This window comes from Corvus brachyrhynchos, unplaced genomic scaffold (genome assembly GCF_000691975.1).
Source record: "Corvus brachyrhynchos isolate BGI_N302 unplaced genomic scaffold, ASM69197v1 scaffold61, whole genome shotgun sequence".
NCBI lineage: Eukaryota > Metazoa > Chordata > Aves > Passeriformes > Corvidae > Corvus > Corvus brachyrhynchos.
Window position 1 is genome coordinate 8928979 of NW_008236478.1, and position 27602 is coordinate 8956580.

Below are 27602 nucleotides of genomic sequence, written 5' to 3' on the forward strand. Positions count from 1 at the left end.
TTTTTTTTTCTTTTTGGTCAACTAAAAATTTGGGACAGCAAACCCTCAAGGAGCTTCCAGTCCAGACACATGCCATTGCTCTGCTAATGCAGAGGAGCACAACGGCTCAAACAAATTTCAGCCTTCATTCACCAAGAGGTTTGGGCTCCCAGCAACTCACTACCCCCAGTTTCCAGAGATAATCTGGGCTAATTAACAGCTCTGGAAACAGCTACAGATGTACACAGCCAGCTGAGCTGCTTTCAACACCCACCTGGAGTTATCTGCATGTGAACTTTAGCCTAAGCAGCAATCAATCAAGCTGCTGGCAGGACTTCTGACATGACATTTGATATTGAGTCTTAACTGAGGAGGCTCATCTACATCATTCTCCCTAAACATTGCTAGCAGAGTAATAAGCACTGCTGTCTACAGTTAAAGCTGCAATAAAGGAACAGCACTGATGTCATTGGCAGAGCCCTGTGGGACAAGGCAAACACTGTGCCAAGTCAGCCAGACAGCAGAAATGCACTTACTCTGTACACTACTGGCCCCACAACACTCACTTCGGACCCTCAGTACAAAAAAGTCATTGTAATGCTACACACACTTTACTTTTGCAATATTCCAGGTCTGAACTCATCACAAGTAATGAGCAAGACTTTTCAGCAAGCCTGTTCAGTGTGATGCAGAAAAATTCCTCCTAGTGACTGGAAGCAATTATAACTTCCTCCTTCCCTGAAAGTCCAAGATAGGAAGTAGTTAAGTCAGCTATTCATCAAAATACTTCATTTTTTAAAAGGTTTATTTTTCTTTTCTATTTGTTCCAGTTTACTAATTGCTACAGGCTAAGCTCCAGTGACTGCACTATTCTTTTCTATCATGCTTCAAGGGGACAGAAACAAACCGAATTAATGTGTTTTGGGGGACCTGGAATCAGGACAGAATTTGATGCCCCCCCCAAGCCTAAACCCCAAGAGTGATTATGGGATTTTGTTTATTTATTACTACTTCCCTGGTGACCCAGAAGCAGTTCAAGAACAAGCTCTCAAACCACAAAAGAACTGTTTGCACAGAGAAAGCTGCCATATTGCTTACCTTGCAGTCATCAGAGTCAGTAACAGCTTTGATGGAGAGTATCTGGAGAAGTCTGAAATATTTACCTAAATATTAAATGTTATATTTTAAAAAGTCTCTTTCAGTGCCAAGTGATTCTCCCTTCCACCTGTTTTTCTCCTCCACCAAACAGGGACCAAGACAGGTACCACTGTAACCAAATAACCCTGAGCATCAGGGAAAGGTCTCTAAAGCCAACATTTTGTTGTTCCTGCCAACATGGACAGGTCTAGAACAGCCATGCTCGCCCACTCCACCAGCTGAACCTCGGTGTATGCAAACTCCCAGACACACAAACTGCCTGAACTACAGCAAGCATATACAACCTTTGTTTGCCTTCTTTTGGTGGATCAGTGGCTTCAGGATACAGATTGTCATAGCACATTAGGGAATGAAAAAAATCAACTTTTCTCAATAACAAAAAAATCCTATCACAGAGCAGTGATGTATTTAAACCATCTATACAGAGAAAGCACCTGCAGTGTCAGACCAAATAATTTATGGCCTTATTAGAAACATCTTTTTCCTCATATTTTATCTATCTCTCCCCTGCCAATATAGTTACTTCTAATTTCTTTCCAAATTATCAACATAATTCCCATAATTTTAATTCAGTAACAAACAGGAGTCTCAACTCAGGACAGTAGTGGCTTATGCTGACAAGAACAGGTCTGTAAAACGCCAGTGTGAAGCTTTAAACCAAATTTATTTATAAAAAAAAAAAAAACCAAACACAAAACAAAAAAAATTGCACTCTCCAACTAAAAATCAACACTACCTTGATGCAAGAACAAATGAAGAACATAGTTGATGGGACCAGCCCAGCCCTGACAATATAAAATGGGGGAAACTACTTTGTTCTGCCTGTACCAGCCATGTCCGCACGCAGTGCGGCGCAGCTTCTGCTCCAGGAATTGCTGCAGAGTCCCAGCCCTGATGCAAGGGCACCCAAGAGAAAAAAATCTCCTCCTCCCACCCTTGGCAATGCATGCACACCCCACAAAACTGACACCCCAAAGTAGAGTTATGGGTGACTTTTTACAGACACCTGTGCTTTGCTCCAAATTGGGTCTAAGACGGAGGAGGAAAAGCAGCAACAGCAACCTACATCCCAACCCAAAGTCAGCTGACTGGGGGCTTCTGGATCTGGCCTTACATACAGTACTTTATTTGAAAATTACAGACACACACAACAGACACGACTACTGAGCAGCACAGAGGGAGAGAAAGAGCAACACAAGCAGTGAGCAGCATTAGTAGAGGCCATCAAACAGTTCAAGTGTGCGGACACATTCCCCATGCATCATCGCAGTGCTGGTCCCTGCTTCTAGCAAGCAACGAAAAGCAAATGAAAACAAAATAACTTAGACAAACATATGCTCTCAGACCATCATACTGGTACTGTTGGCAGCTATCAAACACTGCATTGGTACACAGCACTTCACTACATGGCTAAATAGCATCTGAAGCTGACAGAGAAGGAGCTGCTGGTGATGGAAAATCACCAGCAAATAGCAGCAAAGCTCCAGCTGGTTTTAAAGAGCTGCAAGATCTGCAGCACAGTGAATCATGGCAGGGCAGCACCAAGGCTCAGCAGTCCTGTGCACCCCCTTTGGAGGTGTAAGAACAGAGTGCACAGAGCTTGCTTTTGCTGAGAACAGTCCATGCTGAGCACCCACAAGGGTCTTCTGTCAGTGTAACTCTACTGATGCTTGCGGGCTTCTTGCCAGTTCAGACAAGAGTATGTGAAAGAATTAAGTTGGCTCCTCAAAACCAGATTCCTAATTGGTAAAGTATTAGAGGTTTTCCAAAATCACGTGTTTGATACTATTTCAGTACAGCTGCAGAATTCAGTTTTTCTGTTTGAATGCAAAGGTCTCTGGTAATACAAAGGCTTTTTGACAAACTTAAGAACAGCAGGACAAAAATTAAGCAGAAAACTGAGGTACATCCCCTCTCCAGAGGAATGAACTAGAGCCAGAGGAGATGTACTTCCCAGCGCTCAGAGAATCAAGCGCTCTGGCTTTCACATTTCTCTTGCACCTTACAAAAATAGTCCAGTTTTTCAAAGGTAGTAGATTTTGCTGCTACCTGTAAAGTCACATTAGTTTTGACAGACAGAAGTTCTCCTTCCATTCAAACAGAATTTAAGACAATACCTCTTTTGAAGAGCAAAGTTTCTGCCCAACTTTATTTAGGACCTGAGAGATCCACCTTTGCAAGCCAAGAATTATGACATAGATATCCAAAAGATCTGTGAAAATCTGCAGGTGAGAACTAACCCAGATAAAATGGAGATGTTTTCTTCTTAGGTTAACAATAAGGACAGAAAAGAAAGGACCTGTAAAAATATTCCCATAGCTCTTGCAATAAATACAAGTAACAATACAGTGTCCAAACTTGGGACTGCACCAGCAGAATTTTATCTTCCCCTCTGGAGTTACCATCAATTCTGAAGTGCAACAGAGGACGTAACCAGCAGAGGCAAACCAGAAGAGAGAATCATGCATGGATGACACACAGAGTGTTTCAAGCATAGCTCAGAAGTCCTGTATTGATAAGGATGTTAATGCACATTTGATACATAATCCTGGCAACATGCTGCATAATCCTTACACTTGCACTAACAGGTGATACTTTTTTACGGAGAGCAGCCATTCCCAACCCAAGCCACCCCAGCTGTCAGTCTCTACCTACCCAAGGGTCCTGTTTTCATCCAGTTGCCCCCTCCCCTGCATTTCCCCTTCCCCTAAGAGTGCATGAATAGAGAATTGCAAACATTTCACACTGCACGTTCCACTCCAAGTCCTGGATGAGGGGCCTGTTTATTCTATGAATATTGCACTTATCCACTCACTGGATTTGCTTTTTCTCAAGATGCAGAGTTATTTGGGAAAAAATAGAAAAAATAGTAGGATACAACACAGGAAAATATGAGTTATTAACAAGCTAGCTATGAAGATCTAAAATTAAATAGTACTAGTTCTATTCTGTTAATACTAGTAATATGAAAATAATGAATGCTTTATCAAATTCCCTTGTTTTTCATATAAGATAAAAGCAGTAACTTTCTTTTTAACTGAGGAAAGCAATGAATATATATTACAATAAAATATGATTCATTAAGATCTGAAAGCGATGAAAACACTTATATAATGCCTTCGTCAAACTTTATAGAATCATAATGGAAGGAGTCTTCGGGGTGCACATCCACAAGGGACAAATGCATTTTCTCACTATACCCATGCAGACGTGAATTTCCATTTTGAAGAGTCTAGCTGCAAGTCAATTTCAATCTTCCATTATTGTGTATTTGCTGTTATTGAATACATCAATTTAAAAACTTCCTGTTGATGCATCAGTTAAGTACCCCAACACGTGCCCATCATCTCTTTTATCCTGGAACTTTTGGCTTGCAAAGGACTGGTACATATGACTACACTCACCCATTGCATGGGGTGACAGCTAAAACAATGAACAGGAATTGCCTCCCATGGGGAAGGACTCCTAACAAAATGCATGACTCTTGCTGTTATGAGAAAGTGTTTTGAAGGGGAAGACAAGGGAAACCAGCAAATAAACTTTTCAGGCATTATATAAACCTCAATAACGAACTCAGAAGTGCTCATTATTATTAAAGTTGCAGTATACAGCAAGACACAATTTTCACATTTTTTAATTTTGTTCTCTGGCATTAGAGTTTGGAATTTCTGCTGGTCCAAATTCAAGACTTTTTGGAAAATACAGAGAGTGGGTGAGAGCAAGACAGCAAGAGCAGCCGCCTCTCCCCCCAGAGGAGGGCCCCCTTCAGCTGCAAAAGGCTTTGCTCAAGCCCTGCACACTCTTCCTCTTAGGTTCAGGAATAAACCAGAAAGAGAAATTTAAACAGTACTATTGATTTCTGCATTGAGTGTTCACTGAGGTGTAACATTACATTTAAATATTGCTCTTGATCCAGTGTCAGTTCTGACAAATTTAGTAAATAAAAGGAGACGATAACATTTTTAGAAAAGAGCTAAAACACTTCTAGCACTACATTGTCCTCTGAGTACTCTGCCAGGTTTTCCTGCCCTGCAGTCGGCCTCTCTGATGTAGCTTAAGGCCTTTTCCTTTGTTTCACAGCTAAGCGTGAAAGGCTTGCTATTTCAGGCATCAGTAGAACTGACCAAAACTAGCTGCTTGCCGATGGAAAAAACAATTATTTTCCTGATATCTCTCGGCTGAAAGAATCAAAAAAAAAAAAAAAAGAGAACATCTCAGTGAGAGATGCTATGACAGCGGCAAGGCAGGAGGGGGAAAAATTGCTTTTGGGGTATTTGTTTTAAAAGTGCCCTTTTAAAAACAAGCAGCCAAAACAACCACCAAGTGAAGGGAAGCCCAAATAGAAGCTCTTCCACCAGGGTGGGAGCCAGCATGCCAAGTGGTGGCCAACAATAATTTCTGGCACCAAGTAGGTCATCTGCACCCCATCCTTTCTGCTGGTACAGGTTGAGGGCAGAGGGAGGCCACAAGTGTGACTCTGCAGCCCATCTACAGGGTCTGGCCCCTCCTCAGGAGGGCATGAAGCCTTTGAGATGGGATTAAGGAACAACTGAGCCACGGAGCTGCTGCATGAGAAAACCCTGGCAGTACTGCAGGCACCCTCACCCTGTGTCACCCTGTGCTGCCTGGAGCACGGCAAACCACCTCCCTGCAAAAGCCAGAGCTGGAGAAGCGAGCCAGCAAGATGGAACAGGAGCTGTGGGAGAGACGGACATTTCCTACAGAACTGTCTCAGGCAGATCCTGAAGCCTCCTAACCTGAGCCTCATGGAGGACTTGCATCCACTGGGGCCAGCCCTGTGCAAGGCACATGGCAGCCAGGCACTGAAACTGCCTGCCAAAAACACCTGTGCCACCCCCACCCTGCAAGGACTCCTGCAGTTCAGAGGTGCCCTGGGCTTGGCTTTGCTGGATGCAAATGCTGAGTATTTCCAGTAGTCTGGGCTCTTCCATCTCCTTGCTGCTCTTCCCTCCTTGGATAGGGGCTCATGTCAGGCCATACACCACACTCAGAGAATTCAGTGGCTCAATGCAGAAGACGTGGGAGCTGTGCTTTACATCCCCCCAAAGAGATGGCCTAGTGGGAATGTCTTTTAACAAAACTTTAGAATATTTTAAATAATAAGTTAATTCTTAATAAATATGTGCTTCAAGAAAATGATAATTATATACTGCACCTTTAAATAATGCACTTAGTTCTCTGCATTGGCTTCATTTTGGTTTCTTTTATTGTTAAAGTGCATTAATTCAAAATAATGAACCACTTCCGCATCATTATTGTTAAAATAAATCATTAACATTAATACGAATCACTAAGTCACTACTATTAGTACTGCAATCTAGCAGATAACTCTATGTATTGCTCTATTTAATACTGTCCAGCAGAAGAATATAATACTTCTATCATAATCTCACAACAGCTCCAGCAGTCCTTTATGGCTGCTACCATATTAGTACAACTAAAAATGGGGAGAAGTATGAGAGACAGGTCCACAATGTCTCAGATACACATCCAGTAAGATGTAGCTAACTGGACATACACTTACACATCATATGGTTAAGACATGAAGGTACAAAGAGGACCCCGCACTGTGATATGAGCTGTTGTGCAGTTACACCTCCTTCTCCTGCCACAATTTAAAGGGATCCCAAACAAACAGCATCCCCTCCCCACCTGCATGCAGAGAGCTGCTCGAACCACAGCACTGTCTGTAGCCTGTAGTTGTGGCACCTGGATGTTGTTTCAGCTACTGAAAGGACATCAGTCACATTAGCTGTAGGCAACTCTCTCAGTGTTATCATGGAAATTAGTAAAACCCCCAAACCACACACACACACACACACAAAAAGAAAAAGAAAGGTAAAAGAAAAGAAGAAAAAAAGAAAAAAAAAAAAGGAAAAAGACAAGAACAACATATAAATTTCCTAATTTTTTTTTTGGCAGTGAAACATCCCCAGTAAGATATGGTATTGTTGTGCTATTTCACTCAGCCCCTTGATCCCAGCTATTTTGAAGCCTTTATAACCTTTAACTTCCAAGCCAAATCAGTATGAAACTGGTGGAAAAAAGGGCATGTAATACTTTGTGTAAACCAATAGTGAAATGGTCTGCCCCTCCCCCCTAGAACAGATTTACAATGCTAACTACTATTTAAAGCAATTAGATATTGATCTTGAGTGATTAACAAGGCCATTTAAGAAAACCCCCAAGCATGACTTCCTTAAGAACAGTAGGGATTTAGTAAATTATGTTTACAGTACAAGGCTACCTCACAAATAACTCCATATTCCTAGCCTTTTCCAATGGATACTCCCTTCCATTTCCCACACTACCCACACCGTGTGCCACATTTCAAAGCATGAGTTAAGAAAGGCAAACAGAACTGGAACTAGAAGAGGCAGCTTCCTGGTTAGATGCACTGTTGACCAAATTGCTTTGATATTAAATCTCTGAGCCTGAGAAGCCCAGGCCCACTTTCCAGTACAAATGTACTCTTTGGATTAAGTGGGAACAGAAACACATATTTGGCTCCTACTTCAGTTTGTAGCCTGTAAGTCTTCTCTTGGTAGAACCAGATACACACACACACAAAAAAAATACAGTAAACCCAGAATGCACAGAAAAGACAAAAACAAAACACAAAAGCAATTCCCCAAAAATATACAAATTATGTGCAGACTGAGCTTGATGGCTTTTTTTTTTTTCTCCACTCATTGTAAACACTGATGTTGCAGAAGGTTACAAATATTTCTTACTAATATCTTGGTGGGCCCTGCCAGCAGCCAGCACCCTTGGATTTGGACCAGAAGGCAAAACAAGAATTAACACATTTGACAGCTTTGTCTTTAGTGTCTTAAGGGACTTTGCTGACTTTGGTAAGTTTTGAGAAACCCAACTCTGGGAAGAGAATCAACCAGTATCACCTGGCAGGAGTCAGGCACAGAACCAAACATGAAGCCTACACAGTAACTGACGTTCTTAAGCAAGGGGTTTGTAGGTTTTTTTTACAAGCACCAGTAGGCATCACTGCCCTAGAACACCTGAAATCCCAACTCAAAGAACAAGACAGAATGAAAGGAAATAAAAAGCCCCCAACCCACACCACCTGATGGCCTTTTCCGGTGAGTTAGCTGTAACAACACTGACATCAGAGACCAAAACTCTCCATGATGAAAAGGCTCCAACTCTAGACCTACCAACTGTTGAGTATAGTAAAAAAAAAAAAAAAAAAAAAATTGAACATGTCCAAAGGATTAGAGTCCCTCTGTGTTTCATAAACTTTCATTTGCTTCTCACTGTAAGTTGTGGAAAAGCATCCAAAATTCTTGGGTGTTCCACGTATGGACAAAAATGAGGAGAAAGGGAGCCAGGATTGTAAAAGTTTGGCACAGAACTCCCCAAGTAGATGCATGTGTATTTCTCTCACAAAAGGCACACATTTGGTTTCCTATCAATAATGGGAAGGATGGGATGTCATACCCTGTTACACATACAAGATTATTAACAACTTCACAAAAAGGCATTTGACTATGCTGCATCTTCCTTGTCGTTGCTTACAGCATGTAAACCCCACAAACCTCTCCAGAACATGGCAGATTTGTCCTCAGTATAGACTCCTTTGTACAAACTGGAGCACAGGGAAACGTCTTTTTGTGTAGCAATTGTTTTTTCCACATGTACGCAGCAGGAACAGTATAAATTAGGGAGGTTAACGATATTGCAGTATTAGTTCTTTTTCTCCAAATAATTTGAGGGCACCCAGCCTTTGAATGGCTTCACACCATTCATGATCTGGCAGTACCACCAGCCATTTGGGTTCCTTTCGAGGACCTCCATGCAGACACCTTCCTGAAACCCTGCAGTCTCCTCATCCCCTTCATAGTCTGCAATGGAAACATAGATGTCTTTGAGATTGTTGTGGATGAACTGGGATTTCTCAATGGGCTTTGGCCTGACTGTGGACACAGGGATCCCATTCCTCTGCGTGGGGAGGTTGGAGGTGGTCTCAGAGCTCTCTGTGCCCAGCCGCTCCGGCTGCTTTCCCTTTGCATCACCAGGCTGTGGCCACGCATTGCTGAAGGAGGAATTCCGACGGACGGTCCTAAGGTGATCTGTAGTTGTTAAAGACTCATTTCTGCGCAAGGAGCATGACAGGTTGTTATCCTTTGGGGGTGGAGACACAAATACTGACTGCGGACGGACAGCAAGTTGCCTCACACCGTTCCTCATTTTAACTGGCCCTGATGCTTTTGAAAAACCACCAGGAGGTTTGCTTGGGATGGGTGGTGTTGCACGTTTGCTCTGGTTGATGGTGTTCAAAGCCTCAACCCTCTTCTCTATCTTCTCTAAACTGTTTGACTTGTTTTCATTTTTCCTGTTCCTGGCAAATGAGGAATCAGTTTCTGCTGATGTAGTTTCTCGCTGGTTATCAGGGAGAGCCAAATAATGGGAAGGAGCCCAGCCTTCCATGTCTCCGTACTTCAGGTACCACCATCCACTGGCTTGCTTTTCCAGCACTTCCACTTCTACTCCTGCTGGGAAGCAAATTTCAGAATCCTGTACCTTTTGGTATGAGTCAGTGGTCACATAGAAACATCTGGAGTCATTTTCTTCCTCGGTTTTGGCTGTATGGCTGGAGCAGAAGATGCCACGGGAAGGAGCTGTGATGACATCAGCTGAGCTTCTCCGAACAGGGTCATCCTGGTTCTCAGAAGCTGTGCGGGGGGGGCTCGCAGACTCTTCACTTCTTGAACCTTTGAGTCCACCTCTGAGCTGCCCAGTTGGCCTCAGCTGACGCCTTAAAGTGCTAATATCCATCTTTTCTTGACTCTGAGAGTCTGCTTTGTTCAGGAAAGGTTTGGGCCTAACAATTGGCTTTGCTCTGATGGAAGGACTCTGCCCGGGATCTTTCTTCATGCCTGTTCTTGGCACGCTACGTAAGCCAACATCTGAAGCTGATCTTGGTTTTGTCTCCTCATTCCTGGAATAGTGACATTTTCCAAGATCAGGCTGAATGTTTTTGTCTGTCTTGAGCTTCACAAGTGATGATTTAGGAGAGCTGGAACATGGAGAATTTCTTCGTATCAAGGACAGAGAGGAGCTCTTCTGAGAATCGGAATCCCCACTAGATTCCTTATTGGACAAAGCATCTTCCACATAACGTCTGAACCCCTCGTTCTCATAGATGGTTTCTTCTTCATGAGCAGCTTCTTCTGAAGACTCTCCTACTTTGAACTTAGCTTTCTGAAGTGATGACACAGGTGAGGGCTTGAGGGGCTGAAAGAGTCGTTTTTCAGGAGTGCCCTCTTCATGATGACTTTCACTCACTTCGCACTCCGACTCAAAGCCAAAGGCAGGCACATCATACTCAGGCTCTTCGTATTTCAGCTTGTGGGGAGAGTCCTGGGTATCTCCTGAAGAAACTGCTCCAGGAGTTGTTCCTTCTTCAGAGTCTTTTGGTTTACTGGGAGGTGCTGGGGGAGGAACCTTTGGGCGGGTTAAAGTACTGGTTCTTCTGTTCAAATTCGGTTTCTTTCTCTTGTCAATATAAGACGCTGGAGCCCATCCTTCCTTCTCTCCAATCTGCACATACCACCAGCCACCAGAATTCTTTTCTATAACCTAAGAGGTAACAAGGAACATGTTACTTAGACAAAAATCTCAACCCACTGCTTTCCACTCCTCCCCTTCCAATCCACTGCCAAGCAACAGATAAATATTACTGTTTTTCCAGATACACTGTTAAGGCTCACCTCTGCTTTTTGTCCTCCACGAAAGCTTATGCCATCAGAGATGCACGACTGGAATTCAGCAATGGTGTAATATTCCACTTCCACGGAGGGTGGCTCTGGTGGCTTGGGTAACTGAAAACCCTACGGCAAATAGGATGCTTTGTTCATTCAAACCAAAGAAACAGTCAGCTGAACAGCAGTATGGAAAAAAAAAAAAATTGCTTTTATTCACTAAGACTCCTCTTTCTTCCTGTGCTACTTCCTAATGGTAACTGCCCAGTTCTCCAGAGTGGGAGCTGATGCATTGATATGGGCTAAAAGAGAAAAGCTTTTCAACATATTCACTGTTCATGCCACCTTCACCAACTATTAAAAGTGTGATAATCTTTACCTGAATAGTAAAAAGTTTTACTCGTGGGTGATAAAGTGTGAGCTGCCATTCCAGTTACACTAAGAGCAGCCCATTTATGCTGAGATTTTGTCCAGAAAGACCCAGCTCCTGATGACTCAACACAACTGCAGGAAATTGCATTGCAACAGGCCCCTAACAGGTTCTGCCTATCATTAAATATACCATTTAAAAATGTAATCCCAATGATTTATTGCTCTTAATCTGCTGCTGGACTTTTTAAACAATCTTAATTAGTCAGTGATATAAGCTAATGGGCATCCCTGGTAGCAAGAAACAAGGATAATACCATAGACCCCCCTAGCTTTGCCCAGCTAAAGTGCTAGATGGGAAGGACTTTACTACTTGATCAAAACAATTCCAGTTCCTCTCCATAACACACCCAGAACCTCTACACAGTCCCAACACAACCTTCATAAAGGCTCTATGGGAAGTGGGATACTGCTATTTACAGCCATTCTGGCATCATACCAGACTCTTCTAAAAGCTAAGTGCCTTTACATTAAGCTGCCACATTTTAGAGTTTGCTGTAATTATTTTTTAAGGTGATAAATGGGATAAGGGTCCTTTCAGGAATTTCAATATTGAAATCTTTTCAGATTAGCACAGTGCTCATTTGCAGGGCAACTAGATGATGGTGAAGCTGCACAGCTTCTACACTTCCCTACTTAGGGTTCTATGAAAGAACTGCAGTTCTGTCAGGATCTCTTGACCATAGGTCAGAGCATCCACAGACAAAGACAAAATGATCCTGAGCCAACAATGGGATAAGGGCAAATCACATACTGTGCTTTATTCTCCTGCTCCTCCATTTCTGAGATAGCCTTTCTGTAACTAACAGTAGATGTTTCATCACACACAGCATGTGGCATTTCACAGAGAATGTATCTCTGCACCTTAGGAACTGTGTCTAACAATGTTATAATTGGATGTTTCTCCACTATAAATGCTGAAATACAGCAGAAGCACAGCCTAATAAAATGCCTTCAGATAATAGGATGGTTTGGATTAAATGAAGATAATTGGAAACAGCAGATATGCTCAGGGTTTCACATATAATATCACTGTTATTTTTAGCATGCAATTAAGTGTCATAGTCTTGCCAAAATAAAGTCTAATTGAAAATAATGCAAAGAAAAATAGGAAGAAAATGCTAATATGCTATTCATGTAGTTTGTTAAGAAACATCTCTGGTGACAGAAAAATTACAAGTCACATACTGCTCATAAAGGGTACAGCAAAGCTATTAGCATGACTTTTTATATAAATATACTACTGACTAGTTCCTATTGAAGATGACAGTTCTAATCTCAAATTGGTACAAACTTCCAGAATTCTAGCTTTGGGGATAAGAAATCATAGGCGGTCTCATTCCTGTAGCATACATCCTTCCACAGGATTCCAAGCCACTTTAAACATACACGAGAGTGAAGCTTCACCACCTCAAAGGTGGTAGCAACAGAAAGAGGAGAGACATTCCCAGTTGCTTAAGAGAAGGTCAAAAGTTTCAGTCTGGGCTAAGGACACCCAGAGGAACTTCAAACTTCTGAGTCAGCCGAACAAGTTTCAATGCTCATGCACAGAACACAGCAGCTCTATCATATTCTCCCTGCAGACCTGATTAGTTGGGGCAACATTTTGAATAACAGAAAACCTGAGTTATCATTAGCATGCCCTGAGGTCTGCTCAACACTTAAACAACGAAATGAACAGGCATGGAAATAAAGGATCTCTCAGATATCCCCCCCACCTTGTACAGCTGCACAAAGTCTAACAAAGCACCCGGACACCTACCCACTGCTAAGATAAACCATAAACCAATACACACCAGACTGGACTCTCTTCTTGGGGGTGGCCTTGTTCTTAGATTTGGAGAACCTGAGCAGGAAAGGGAAAAGGGAGAGTTTATTTAACTTTGCAAATACTGCTAAACACATTTTTCAGCAGCTCTCTGCTGTTACACAGTTTGAGAATAGAAGTCAGTATTTGCAATATTTAAGGCACCTCTATGAAACAAGATAGGAAACTATGAGGGTATATTAGAAATACCAAGGTAGCTTAGCTATTCATCTCTGCTAAGCCAGCAAATTTAAGAGGAGATCACTGCCAGAAAGTAGTGAATTGTATTTTCTGCTGGAACTGACCAGCTCTGTTGGAGACTGGCCAACAAAGAACTGGCCTGATACCTATTTTCCCCCCAGCAGTAAAAATAATTCATTAAACACTCACACTGTCCTCTCTCATAGTATTTTGCCATTCCTTGCACAGAATAGTGTCAGCATCTGCATTTTGCAGATGAAGTAGTAAAATCATTGTAACTTGCCCCCAGGAAAACAGCAGAACAAATGCAAGAGAAGACACGGGTGGTCTCCTCAACTTGAACATGCCATCACATCATCTGCATTTCTGGGGTAGAAGGGCACATTTTAGAGTGTTCAAAAGGATAAAAGTATTCTTCTCTGGAAAAATTAACAAAGTTAACACATGCAGGGTAAGATACAGAACCACCAGCCAGCGTGTGTATAACGTGAAGTTAAATTTTATCACTACTAGTGAAGGACCACATTCTGGAGTCCCTGTTGATACATCTACAGACTATGCGAAGGTCTGTTTGTGTGGACTCGGCTGTAAGGCCAGGACATGTGGGACCTTAGCTGACAGGCAATGCCAGCCCTGAAAGGTAGAGAACAAGAATTCATTGCGAGCCTGTGAAAACCCCGACTACTTTACTGCCTTACTTATTTGAGCTCTTTGTGGTGCTATTCTTGCTATGGCTGGGGATCCCTGGGCCAGTTTGGAAGCCTGCTTGTCTGAAGTCATCATGGCATTGCCATTAGAGTCATTGCACAGGATGGGCAAACTGATTTCCTTCTTGGTGATATGAGTTTCTGCAGACTCGTTTTCTACTTGAGCTTCCTTGTCAGTAGATTTCTTGTTCAGCAGGTTACTGATCTCCATGATGTTTCCTATGATTTCCACTGGCCCAGTTAAGTTCTTTTTCCTAGATGGAAGATCGTCTTTAGCCTTCTTCAGGTATGAAGCTGGGGCCCAGCCTTCTTTGCCCAGATACCTGCAGAGGCAAAAGTAAACACCACCACATCAAACACAGCCTTCTCGTGCATTTCAGGTAGAACAGCTAAAGCAGAAGTGATGGATGACAACATCAAACAAAGTTTGCAGCTCTCAAAAAAGATTTTGTGGTCTCTATTCACTTATTATCTATTGATTAGACATATCAAAGTCAGCTGAGCCAGCAGTGAACTCTGTAGTTGAAAGCCACTAATCATCCTAAGTAAGGAGTCTCTCTGGACAAGAAATAGTTATACACAAGGTAAAGAGCTTCACCAGTTTGTTTTATGCCTCTCCTAGACAGTACCAGGCAAACTCAGTATTTTCCCATACAGCCAAAAAGCAAACTAGTGAGTAAAATATTTTAATAGTTTCTAAACTTCCTAGTGGCAACTCAAATTGAAAATGGGCTAAAATAAGGGTGTACAGCACCTGGTACAGAGAACCTGTGCCTGCAGTTTAGTTGCCTTGTGCAAGTCTCCCTCCCTGAAATCACAAAGAACACTGGCCCTCCTTCCATAATTCCCAGCTCTGCATGAGCAGCTTTCTCTCATGGAGCATATGGGACCCTGAAACTACTACAGCTTCTTCTAGCACTGCTAGATCAAGAAACAATTTGACTAAGGAAAAATGGCTTTGATGGAGACTCATTTTCCTGAACTAGCTAGAGGCTATTTGAAGAAATAAACTGGGAAATGTGAACACACACCTGAATCCAGTGCGTGTTCCCGAAGCACCATCCCGAGCTGATCACGCTACACTTCAAACTGAAGTAATTCTTCTACAACTGGGCTTTAGGGAAGATGTTTTTTCTAACTCCTGCCATTCCTAACACCTCAGCAGGGATTTCAGATTACAATCAGACTCCAGGGAGGACAACCTGGATGAACTCTGCTTTCCCTAATGAAACCCTAACTTGCTATTTCAGTGGGAGTCACTGAAAACCTCCTTTCTTTAATCTCTCAAGATACCCAAAGCAGCCACTTGAACTATAAAGTGGGAAAGCAGGCACCATTAAAATCCTGGTGCTCAGGAAATACACAGGTTAAAACAGTAGGACTCCAAGGTTCTTTATTGAAAAGGGAGCCTCATTAGACAGCAGAGGAAGGAGCTGGGGCACATGGGATATGAGCAAATCATTCCCTGGCAGGTGAGCATCTTTGTCATGACAACACTTGCATTCTGAGGTTTCCAGTGAGATCTCTGCATCAAGTCTCATCCTGGGCTCCCTCACCACATCCACACACTTGATAGAGGCTCTGGGACTTTACAGGCAGAACAGGAAAATGCAGTGTAGATTTGATTCTCTAGACTTCTTTATTACTCTTCCTGTATAAAAGCAAATACAGTTGTTGTACTTCTAGCAATGACTATGAGGATCTTTCTGTCCAAAATCTGACCTTTTCCTCCCCACCCACCTAGACCAGGCAGGATACTAGAGATTCTGCTTCTCCCTACATACCTGCCTTCTGTCACACATGAAGGCAAAGATGGAGGATCTCTCCTGCTCAGGAAGTTTAGTGACAAGTTTTTCCAGTGATTCTGGTGTCAAAGGAAAGCATCCCAACAATTCTGAGCTTTATTTGATGCATGAAGACTAACAAGAAGTAGCAATCTGGTACTATCTTGATTTGACTTCTAAAAGATACACAGCACCCACTGAGTGATACTGTCTCAAGAAGCAACTTGGATCTATTCAATCCTGTCCCTTTTGAGGCTTTTCTGCTAGGCCACAAACCAAGCCAAAAAAGGAAAAGGAACAAAGGCCTCAGTACACGCCACAATTCCTGTTGTGTCAAGGCATCACCCAGTGCCATTTTCCAGCCCTGAAGACTTTTGGCTTCATTCCCTTTTGCAGTTGACAGCCCTTTTGCAGAGCTACTGACCAATGCTCTCTGCTGCCTTTGCATCAAGTAAGTTTTTTTAAAGGATATTTGTGAGTTTATATGATGTGAAGGTGTAGAGGCCTCTGTGAGAAAGCCACAGCGGCCAATGCACTGAGGACTCAGTACCAAAGGTTACTTTCAAAAGAGCTTGATTGTGCAAAAACAGCAAGAAAAAACAGTTTACATCCATCTTAGTTTGTGGGAGACTTACCATGTTTAAGATCAGAAAGACAGCCACAGGCAGGTTCTGTACTGGCCTGTTAGTTCTCCTGCCAACTGTATGCATTTGGATCAGCCTGTGTAACCCCACTGCTACAAATACCTCTGATCTCACATGGTTTCTCCCAATGAATAATAGCAGCAATAGATGGACAGTTAATAACTCTGGGCAACATGCCCTCAGAAGAGAGGCTGTTGTAGGCTACCTCTCCCTGTGTTAGCCAATTTAACCTGAAGTTAATGCTGAGCAGTAGTTACCAGAAACTGCTTTATTTCTGCAATATCACAAATAAAAACTACTTCTGTAAGTGAAATATGCTCACATTTTTTACCTTAGTCCTTTGAATTTGGTAATCTTTCAGCCATTTGAAAATATAACCATAGCAGATTCCTTGATCTTCCCCATTTCATAGAGGAAAGAACTAAAACAACCACTAATCAGTTTCAAAGAAGTCCTGAACCAGTAACAACTTTCATTTCACATCCTTAGAGTTGAATCACAAGTATCCTTCCTTCATTTATATTCATAACCTACTGGATACATTTCAAACCTCATCCTAGATTCCTCCTTGTTTCACTGCTGTCAGCATCTCCCAGCTGAACTTCATTCACATGGGTTGAGGCTCACAAAATGAAGAAGATGAAGGCAAATAACAAAAGCTTTATTTAGCATATTGGTACTTGCCCTGCACCCAGTCCACCTGGGCACCATAAGATTTTATCTATTACTGTCACCTGGAGGCAAAGTAGGATCTAAATGACAGATGCTAATGCCACACTGGGAAGAACAGATCTACTGAATTCAACAGAACAGTAAGTAGGATCCTAGGACAGAGCCTTTCTTTAATTTCTCCAGAGTCCTGATTTTTTTTGTTTTGTTTTGTTTTTTTTAATCATAATGCACGTGGGGCGAAATAAAGACAGACACCAATACTGCATCTAGCTTGTACAGCACTGAATTGGGAGGGTCTTAGGTGCAGTGATTTGGTTCCTTCATGCTTCTAAAACCCTCCTGTTTATATTACATGAAGGAAAAAATGGATTAAAACCATAGGAATGTCAAAAAAAAGTCAGAAGTGCCTCTGTAAGTCTGAGAGTCACATCTGCTTTCCAGCTCCAGAGCACTGGAATTACTCCAGAGGGAAGCAAACCAGGGAAATAAAAAAAAAAAATTAAAAAAAAAAAGAAGAAAAGAAAAAGAAGGACAGGAAATGAGGATCAGCACATGGCCAAGAATTTGGAGAAATTACGTATTTAAGGTGGAACAAACTAATGTCTTTAAGGTGGATTCCATTTACAAACTACTGGATTTGTTTTTATCTCTACACACTGAAGCGTGTTCAGTCTGTTATCCAGCCCAGGATCCAACTGCATTCTCTTCCTGCTCCCTCTCCCCTCACACTCAGAACAGGAGAAGGAGTTGCTCCTTCTAAGGTGCTCAATACTCAGAGAAGCAAATTTCTGCTGGAAGGGAGTCCTTTTCTGAGGGGCACCTAACAGTATTCAGGGCAGTTTACATGTAACAGCTACCCAGGCTGCAAAGGATCAGTTTGCAGGGATGGACCACATCATCATCATTTCCAAAGTGTTGCCTAAGGAAAAAAACTGTTTCTAAGAGATTAATCCTCCAGCAAGAAAGTAGTACAGTGCTCCAAAGCAGCAGAGAGGAGTGCAGTTGACACCCCACATGCTTGTCACACATATGGGGAGCTTGTAACTCATCTTCCAGCAAGAAGAGAGGTTTCTCAAATCAAAAATGCCTTACAAAAAAGCTGAGCACATGCTGCACTCCCCAACTATCAGGGGGTGGGCTGGGGCATCCACTGTCCTTCCAGCAGATTGCCATGAGTGAAGATGCCATGGAAACCACTGCACCAAGTGTCACCGTACTCCAGAAGGTACTCCTGATGTGTAGAAAAATGAGTCTTTTGGGTTGACTCAAAGGAGCGTGTGAGGAAAAGGGGAAAAAAAAATTCAACTTATTGCAGGAGTGCTAATATGGCAAAGGGAAACCTACAGTAGTAACCAGGCTACACTGCAGAAAGAGAATACAAAAATAAACTAGAGATGTCTTGGAATGGTTCTCCTCTCAGGAAACCTATCTGAAAATCTGGATTCCACTTCTGTAGATGATTAAGGGAGAAAAAAATGTGACCTGACCAAACCCAGGCATTTTTGAGTTCCTCCTATCTAGAGTGCCTTCCTGGCTCCACTGCTATCTTTATTAGCTTATTTGCTCCATGGGATCATTAGATAGAAAAGTGGTATTTTTTTTCATCTAAGTAAGGGAAATCAAGAAAAACAACAACATTGCTTCGGTCAGCATTTTCCCTGTCCTCATTCATAGCCAATAAATCAAGCAGAATTCAAACAAAAGCAAGTTATCACTTGGGGAGTGAAAGAGGAAAAAATCACTATAATTACATGCTGAATGGAAAAAGATGACTATATGAGATGTTCTGCACTGCTGAGAGCTAAAGCTCCATTTTTAAGCTACCTGTTGTACCACATCTTGTTCAAAGAGAAATGAGATGTCACAGCACTGCCAGGTTCACACACAGATACAAGGCAAGGGGGAGAACCACGAAAGAGCACTACAACTTAAATGCTGTGTGAACCTAGATAAAGAAAGCTCTCATCAAGTGCTCATCCTGCCACCCTGTATCACTGAGACAATATCTAACCTACAGTCTTCCCACATTTACAAAGGAGATTCCCAAGTCAAAACCCTCTGCAATGACTGCTGTTCCAATTACATAACAAAATTCAATACACAATAACAACTTCACCTGCCCTTGGAATCCAGTCCCTCTACATCAACAATACCTAATGTGGACACACAGAAATCAAAGCAAATTAGCTGAAACCATTGGTAAGCTTGCAAAAGGGCTATAGTCAGCAAACTGATCTCGTATCCCTGAAAGTAGAACTACCTGCCCCAAACAGCTCAAGAGATCACAATCAGCCTTTCAGCATTGCTATAAATAGATTTAAATAGGTTGTAGAATAACTCCTATACTGGAAACATTAAAATAATATACAACAGAAAGCCTTGTTAGGTCTCACAGATCTTAACTCAGATATGGGCTTTTAACTTGAAGCAAGAAAAAAAAAAAATCTCTAAAACTGCAAGTTAAGGCATTTCCTCACTGGAATGGTCCACAGCCTTCGCAGACACTGTAGTGTTACTTTAGCCACCATTGTATCGCCTCAGAATTTTCCTTACATTTCTTCAAGAGGCATTATGAACAATTTGGGCTTCCTTGTCCACCTACAGAATGATTTAAATGCTAACACTCAGTGAATGATCAGAAAAGCTCATTGTCACAGTTTCAGTAGGTTGCACAGCTTCTTTACCTGATGTACCACCATCCTTCCAGGTTCTTTTGGATGACCTCCACGGTGACCCCTTTCTCGAACCCAATCTCATCCTTCCCCTGGCTGGCGTACGGCTGGATAGTGACATATTTCTCTTCTGGTGAGGGGAGAAAAGGCAACATCAGTTAGGGTCAGGATCAGTCCAGCTGTTTTTCTGCACTGCTTGCTTTTAAACTGTTGTGCAGCGATTACGCGAAGCCATTACAAAAGGCGGAGCCCTGCTCAGGGGCCCACTGGTTATTTATGCTGACGACATGACAGATAATCAGCCCCTCGCCACTACCCTGCTGCTGATAATCACAAGATGTTTCCATGCCAATAATGACACAAAGTCCCCAGAAAGCCTCCCTCCCCCCCCTCCAAGTTCCTCGAACGGGTAAGGGAGAGGATTTGAAGCTGGACTTAACTCCCATACTGTAACTTGACAGAATCAACCCGGCTGCCAAATCAGCCGAGCGTCACCGCGGGAGCTGCAGCCAGTTGGCTCTTTGCACATGCACATGGCTGCACAAAGCATTGTGTTACTGAAACCCGAGTGCTGCATCCCCACAGGGACACATCTCCCCAGCCCAGAGGGGCTGGCCCAGCACACTGCTCTACTTGCACCTCCCAAGCAGCATAGGTCTACAGCAATGAGCTTGAAACATTAAGAAAACCGTGACAAAAGAACAAAAGAGGTTTTCAAATGATAGGAGACGATACAGCATTTGCATTCGTGGGTTGTGAAGTGTTTTACAAACATACTTTTGCTAAACCTCACTCCAGAGAAATGCACGTGTGACCCTGGTGAAGGAGGGCCAGAACTAAGACACAGACTTCAAAAGCACAGACTGGATTTCAAGTATGGTGTTTGAGCCAAAAACTTAGCATCCCTATTCATCTCCAGCATCTATCCCCTTCCCAGCTGGGCACAGGTTTTAAGCAGACTTGCTGAGAGCAACCCAATAAACAGAGCAGAACAGACACTTGTCAACATCTTCCTTCCACCTACCCAGGAGCCATTTAGTGCAGCATTCCCATCACACTCAAGGTCAACCTTTCCCTCTGGAGCTTAAAAAATTACACCTGGCATTGAAAACTTGAACTACCATCCTTCCTCTGCAGCAGCAGACACAGAAAGTGTCACCAAAGCCCTCTCCTCAACCCAAACTACAGTGCAGTGACAGCATGAGTTTCTGTAGCTAGATAAAAGGCAGGAAGGCAAGTGATTCAGTGCACCCCAGCCAGCCTTCCTAGCACTTTCTACCAGCAGTCACAACAAGGCAGGGAATAACAAACAGAGAGCTGCCAGTGCACAGGAATGGGCAGGAAATGAAGTGAATCCAGAGCTCCTGATCACTGCAGAACAAAGGAAACACGAACAGGCTGCAGCAGCTTGAAGCAAACACCCTTTAAGAGAGTACAACAGATCCAAGCAGCTGTTTGGTTTTGTGGCTCAACTGCATTTTGTTGCTGGGTGAAGCACGGAAACTTTAATGAAAAATAATTCAAACAAGCCCTTACTGAGACAAAGTAAGAAATAATACCTCAGAAAGGGGAAAGTAATGTTGACAGAGCATCTGATGGCAGCAAATTCAGTAAAGCTACATCTCTGAAGTCAAGTTCCCTTGACTGGTCACATTTGGATCTTTCTAATTCTGATGGGGCAAAATCTGTCAAAACCTTTGCTACCAAGAGGAAAAGACTCTCTGCTGCACTCCCCTAGAAGGGCTGCTTCACTGGCTTATCACTGGTAAGAAATTCCAGCTAGTTTTAAGTAGCATCATCAGCATATGACACCTTCCCCACAGAAATACTCCACTATGAGATGGAACCTGATGAATGAAACCTGGCAAATGAAACCCCAGCTTCCAAATCACAGGACAGGACAGCTTTCCTAGTTAGGCTTCTGCTCTGTGTGGTAGAATTGGACTAATTTCTCCTCTATTTTCAATTTCCTGCTGCAGAAGGAGCTACATGACTGGTTTCCACTGCATGCAAAGCACTAAACTGAACTGCAGAAGACCCTTGGGCAGCTAGATCTTGCCCCTGAAGGGGCCAGGGGAAAGTTCAGAGCTGCTCTGTCCAGATATACGTTGTTTCAGACACTTTCAGGGATGTTTCTAGGACAGCAATACCGAGCTAAGCATATATTTGCTGAGTCTTGGAAGAAAGCCCTTTTTTTTCTTTCCCCCATACCAAAGCTGCTTTATAACCCAGGCTGTCAGAGATCACCCTTGCCACTACAGCTCCCACAGAAATTGCTGTGTTTATTCTATTTTTCCTCCACACAAACACCAGGCTCTGCTTCAGCTAGTCAGCTATTCAGCTCCTCTTGCTGGGCACAGCGGTCTCACTCTTCAGGGATGTGGCTTCCCTTCTTCTGCAGATGACCATGCATAGGGTGCTCATTCCTAGCTTCCAAAACAACTTTCCAAACACCTCTGTGAGGATGTGAGACAGAGATGGGTGAGTGGTCACCCATCAAAACCAACAGCACTGGAGGCTGATCATTCAGGAGAAACAGTAAGGCTCTTCTGAACTGCCACTGTCTTATTCTGTCCATGAGCACCTTCACTGCTTACATCTTCAGTCCTATGGCTTTCAACTCAGGACTACTGCTTTTTGAGAAGAAAGCCCTTCAGGTGACTCCTCCCCATAGAGAGGAAATAAAAAAAAGTGAGTGCATGGAAATAGGGATGGAAGAGAGAGAAAAAGGATCTCCCATGAAGCAAGACAATCCAAAGGGTTAAAAATCCACTCTAGAAAAGAAGGTCCCACGATATTTTTTTGTTTAGCAGCTCTATTTTTAAGCCTACAGATAAAAGCCAGGAAGCCATCACTACAATTTCCCCTTGCAAAGTACTTTGACAGCAAAAATTACATTTCCAAGATTACACACGTTTGGTTTCTGTCAATGCTGCAGGAGATACCACAAACATACATGAAGTTTGTAACTTAAACAGTATTCTGGAGATATGGGCCCCCTTGTAATCAAAGTGTAAATTCTGTTTTGTTTCTCAAAGATTATCTCTAGCCAGTGGACACTTTATATAAACCAAGATTTGCCGAAGGGAGCAGGGGAGCTTTCAGTGGATGTGTCACTGAAGAGGACTGATAATAGCATTCAACATATCAGATTATTATTCTAAAGTCTTTAAGAGAAGATATTTGACACTTCATGACTGATATGTAAAGTTGCTGTGAAGACTTAAAATAGATAAATGGTTTCATGAGAGAATCAGCAGAGCATCAGACAGTAGAATGACACTGCTCTGAGTTACACTGACAAATCTGATATATCGTGCTGGTTTCATTCAGCTGTGACAGGCAATAGTATAAAACAGAAGTCAGTGAACCATCCCAGACCTACTATTGAAGTTATATGCCCAGATCTACAGAGAATACAAAAGCATATAATTTTGGTTCATTAAGTTTTGATTTAAGAATTACCAGGGGGGGAAAAAAAAACCAAGCCAAACAGAAGGATAATTTTACTCCCCAGCTGCAGCTTCCGTTACATCAGCCTCAGTGCTGAGGTCAAGTGGGCAGAATAAACTTTACTACATGCTACAAAGCACATACGCCAGCTAAAAGGTTGCATTTAGAAACAATGGGATGAAAGTCCTACCCCCTTCGAGATGAAAACGGCAAGAAGGCAGCTCTGTTCTTAGTGAGTGACATCCGGAGATCTGTTAATTGCTCAATTAGCCAACCTCACTCACATTTCTTTACCGCTAATTTGCAGGTCAAAGACACCTTCCCCAGCTGAGCTAAAGGAGGTTCCTCTGTGGAAATTGAGCTGCACTCCTAAATCCGAACAAGGCACGCATGAAGAAGCAAAGCCCATTTGGCAAAGAGCTACGATACAAGTCTGTCCCATCATGCGTTATCCAACTGCACCTACTTAGATTGGGAGGAAGGGATGAGTATGTGTCATTCTCTCTCCTCCCCAGACACAGACACTATTTAAAATATGCACAACCAGAATTTTTGCACTATTTCAACTACCCAGCTCATACCATGCTGCTGTAGCTGTGCTCTGCCCAGCCCTCCTGGCAGCCCAGTGCTCAGTCCACTATTTATTCCAAAGCCTCAATTCCCTATCAGTCTATTTTTCTCCTCTTTCCTTTCCTCCTTCCCAAATAAAGGCAGGCTTCTATTTTGCTCTGGTTCTACCTAAAATCTCCTGAACAAATACAGTAGAGAATTGGGACCAAAATATAGGGACAGATCTTGGTGGATCACTGGGAAAACAGCATGGACAGCAGAAAACAGTACCCATGTCCTTGGAACATCCCACAATAATACAGAGAGGGCTTTCTCTAGCAACAAAGATTTCCCCCCATAAAATGTAGCACAGGTAGGGCTGTCCAGCTGGAAGGTGTGCACATAGACAGGATGAAGGATTTGAGCTGTCCAATGCCCTGCATTACAGCCACATACACTACAAGGTCTATGCAGAAGTACACAACAGACCTGGTACGAGGAAGTCACTGGTGTTTGAGAGTTATGGATCACTCTTTCACAAGCTGCTAACACCTAATGTCCTGCAACCACTAGAAGAGGACAAAAGAAGCAAAAAGAAAAGAAAACTAAAAAAACCTACCAAACCAAGAACACAACCATTTCGTGTTCCTCCACCAACATCACAGTGTTTTGCCAAGCTGAGGCCTTTCCTACACGTAAACATCAGTAGCTCTAAAATTAAAAAGCTACTTTAAAACCACTTTTTGAACGCAGAGCAGAGTCAAGGCAACCTATACAAAACTTGATCTAAAACCTGGCTAGGACAGTTTAAGCATGCCCATGTTTCTTGTCCGACCGATTTTAAGATGCAGCTTAATGAAGTGCAACTTTTCACATAAAAAGAATTTATAACACAGCTATGTATGATTGACAGCACAGCAAGATGACCTGTAGGCACCTTGGCAACGCTCATCAAGTAGCTACAGGTCACCTCTGCAGTCATAGTGTAATGGGGACTGAAACATTTGTTCTGTCTTGCCCAGCCTGTTCACTGGCTGTGATACAACATACTGGCTGCAGAAAAATGAGGGATGACACATTTTACTTCTTAAATTTTAGGAGGACTTAATGTCAATGACAATTATTTTTGGATAATTGCAGACCTTGACAACTGTGCTTTGTGTTCCTTCCCTTTGTGTAGGATTTCAGCTTGTAAATAGTGAGCAGTTGGGTACATTCCAACACATTCCCTTTAAACAAACCATTTCCAAGTAAGTTTTCTTTTGCTTCACCTGATGTATTTCTGTCAAGTAGTAAAAGGGGACTCTCAGAAGAATTTTTAGGCATTGGTTATGGCATTTTCCATATCAGGTGACCTGTTAGGACACCTCTCCCACAGGAAAAACCTCAGGACAGCTAAGATGAAACTCCATTCCCTACTAAAGAAATTAAACCTACCTGGCTGACAAAGCAAGACACTGAACTTGACAGCCTTTGAGGCTCCTCCAATCCCACCTGTCAAACCACAATTCTGTATTTTACATGTGTGACTGTGCACACAGACACTACACTGAAGTTACGAGGTGTCTTGAAAAGGCAACTTGGTCCCTTCTCTGGCTGTCTGGATTTATACTTAATGTCAGGTCAAGGAAAGCAGCCCTATGGTTTTACTGCTTGAGTTGTAACACAGAGCTTCAGTAGCGCTTTCCAAATCCTCCTTATTCCATCTTCCTGATTCCCTTGGCACTGATTATTTCAGATTCCTCCTAGTCTACCACCCATGTGATAGACTTGCCCCAACATTTTCAAAGTCCTCCACCATTGCTGCTCCTGACTGCCAAAGCCCCAATCTGGCCCTTCAACAACTCATTTGCACAGCCACCTCCTGCCTGCTTTGCTCCCTCCCCAGACTTTCAGCACACACTGCTCTTGCAGAAGGCTTTTGGCACAGCAGTACTCTGGCACTTTTACCAGACTCCTTCCAAGTGCATTCCCCATTCAGTTGTTCCATCTTGAATTTTCAAGCCTGTGTGCTGTGCCTTGCTTTAATATCCTACTACACACACTCATGTGTTCACGTGCATTTCCCACTCCTTCAAATTCGGTGATCTTTCCCCACTCAGCCTCATGCCTTTCATATGATGCCTCATCAACCTGAGCAGGCTTCTTCCTCAGTGCTATCAAATAACCTGAAACTCTCAAATCCTTTCTAAAATAAGCCTTACCTACCCCGATTTCTTGCCTTACCAAACAAGCTTAGTTTTAGTCCTTCTCTAAAAGCTTTTAAAAATACTGAATAAGTACCATTTTGCACCGTGAAAACCCCTTTGGTTGCAAAAATATTCATCCCAAATCGCCCCTTGCCCACGTTCCTTTGGTGCACAGATCTTTGTTTAGGCTGTAAACTGTTTAGGACAGGAGCCTTGCCTTTAAGCAACTAAAGCATGTTTCCAGCTCTGCACAATCAGTCTCATCTTTCCCAGGCAAACAGCCAGTGCTCAGACATTTCTGCTTCCAAGTTCTGAGCACCCCATTTCACATTCCTTTCCTTCACCTCTATTTTCTAAGTTTGCTCTTTTCTGCCTCCATTAGGAAGCGTGGAAGTTATCTGCAGCACTTCAGGAGCCAACCAAATAAGGGAGTAATTTCCTTTGCTCAGTTGGTGCTTGTACATGCCCCCAACTTTCTGTGACCCCATCCTGGTTTGATATGCCAGTAAGGGTAGGGATGGGGGGAACCGGACTAGAAATTAGCCAATTAATGATTTCTCAGCAAAATGCAACAGCCCCAAACCCACATCTTCCAAACCACAGAAGAATTTTCTTCCAAAATACTTTCCCCTCTGTCAGCAGTCTGTGTCTTCCCTCCCCCACTCCTCCGCTCCACCCCCCCGTTTGTCAGACCTGCTTCTGGAAAAAGTCTTGCTGTTCCAGAAAGTGATGCATTAATTCAACATGGACTTTGTTTTACTTGCCTAAATATGCACAGAGAGAGTGACTGTCAACAGTTATCAAATGTGTTCATCTGCAGACAGGAGCTCTTCAGCCTTTGTCCCTCTTCCCCTCCCTGCCTTTTTTGTCTTAAATAACAGAAAACCTTGTGACAACAGATAGAAAAGAACAACAATGACATTTCTTCTGAACAGTTTTGTATTGCGCATGCTCTTACTTCAACCAAGCAAGGAGCAATAAACATTTACTACTTTCCTTGGAGAACTGAGTTAAAAAAAACCCAAACCAAACAAAAGAAAAAAAAAGAAAAAGAAAAAAAAACCCAACCAAAGAAGAGAACAAACTAAGTCTGAAGCTGCTCTGTGCTGGTTTGATTTAGCACAGCAATGCCACTCACAGCCTTCTGCTGTGAGTGACAAACATTTCATCTCCATCAAGCACAAGGAGGGAAGAGTGAAAACAAAGGGAGAAGTCCCATGGAGGGGACTGCCAAAGAGGGCAGAACAGCTCTGGTGAGATGCAGCTACAAAACTGGCTGCAGAACCACCCACCTGGGCTAGGACATGGGGTTCCAGTATCAAGACCGACTCAGGATGAGGTTCAAGTATCAAGACCACTGGGTTACATGGCTGCCTTCCCTCTACACACTGCCTTTCCCCATCAAGCTCCCTCTCTCCCTAAGACAGGCAAGCAGTGGGAAGTTCTAACTTTTAACTCTTTCAATGAATAGCTTATTCCTTGTGCTAGGAGCTACCCCTAAATAATAGGCTCATTTGGCAGAAATTCAGCCCACATGTCACTATACTGCTGGTATGAATAACTTTAAAGTGCTTTCCTGCATTCTAACAGCTCCAGTTGAAAACACTGGGCACAA

General features: G+C 42.8%; 1 protein-coding gene across 1 annotated transcript in view; it reads right to left on the reverse strand.

Annotated features, from left to right (window-relative positions):
* The window catches only part of SH3PXD2A (SH3 and PX domains 2A), a 208667-nt gene continuing 181065 nt past the window's right edge, over positions 1–27602 (reverse strand). The window contains exons 9-13 of the mRNA XM_017726177.1: positions 19809–19926; positions 14016–14347; positions 13106–13155; positions 10890–11009; positions 1–10758 (exon numbers count right to left, since the gene is read on the reverse strand). Coding sequence (XP_017581666.1) covers positions 8863–10758; positions 10890–11009; positions 13106–13155; positions 14016–14347; positions 19809–19926 — 2516 coding nt within the window. The 3' untranslated portion in view covers positions 1–8862. The remainder of the gene's footprint in view (positions 10759–10889; positions 11010–13105; positions 13156–14015; positions 14348–19808; positions 19927–27602) is intronic.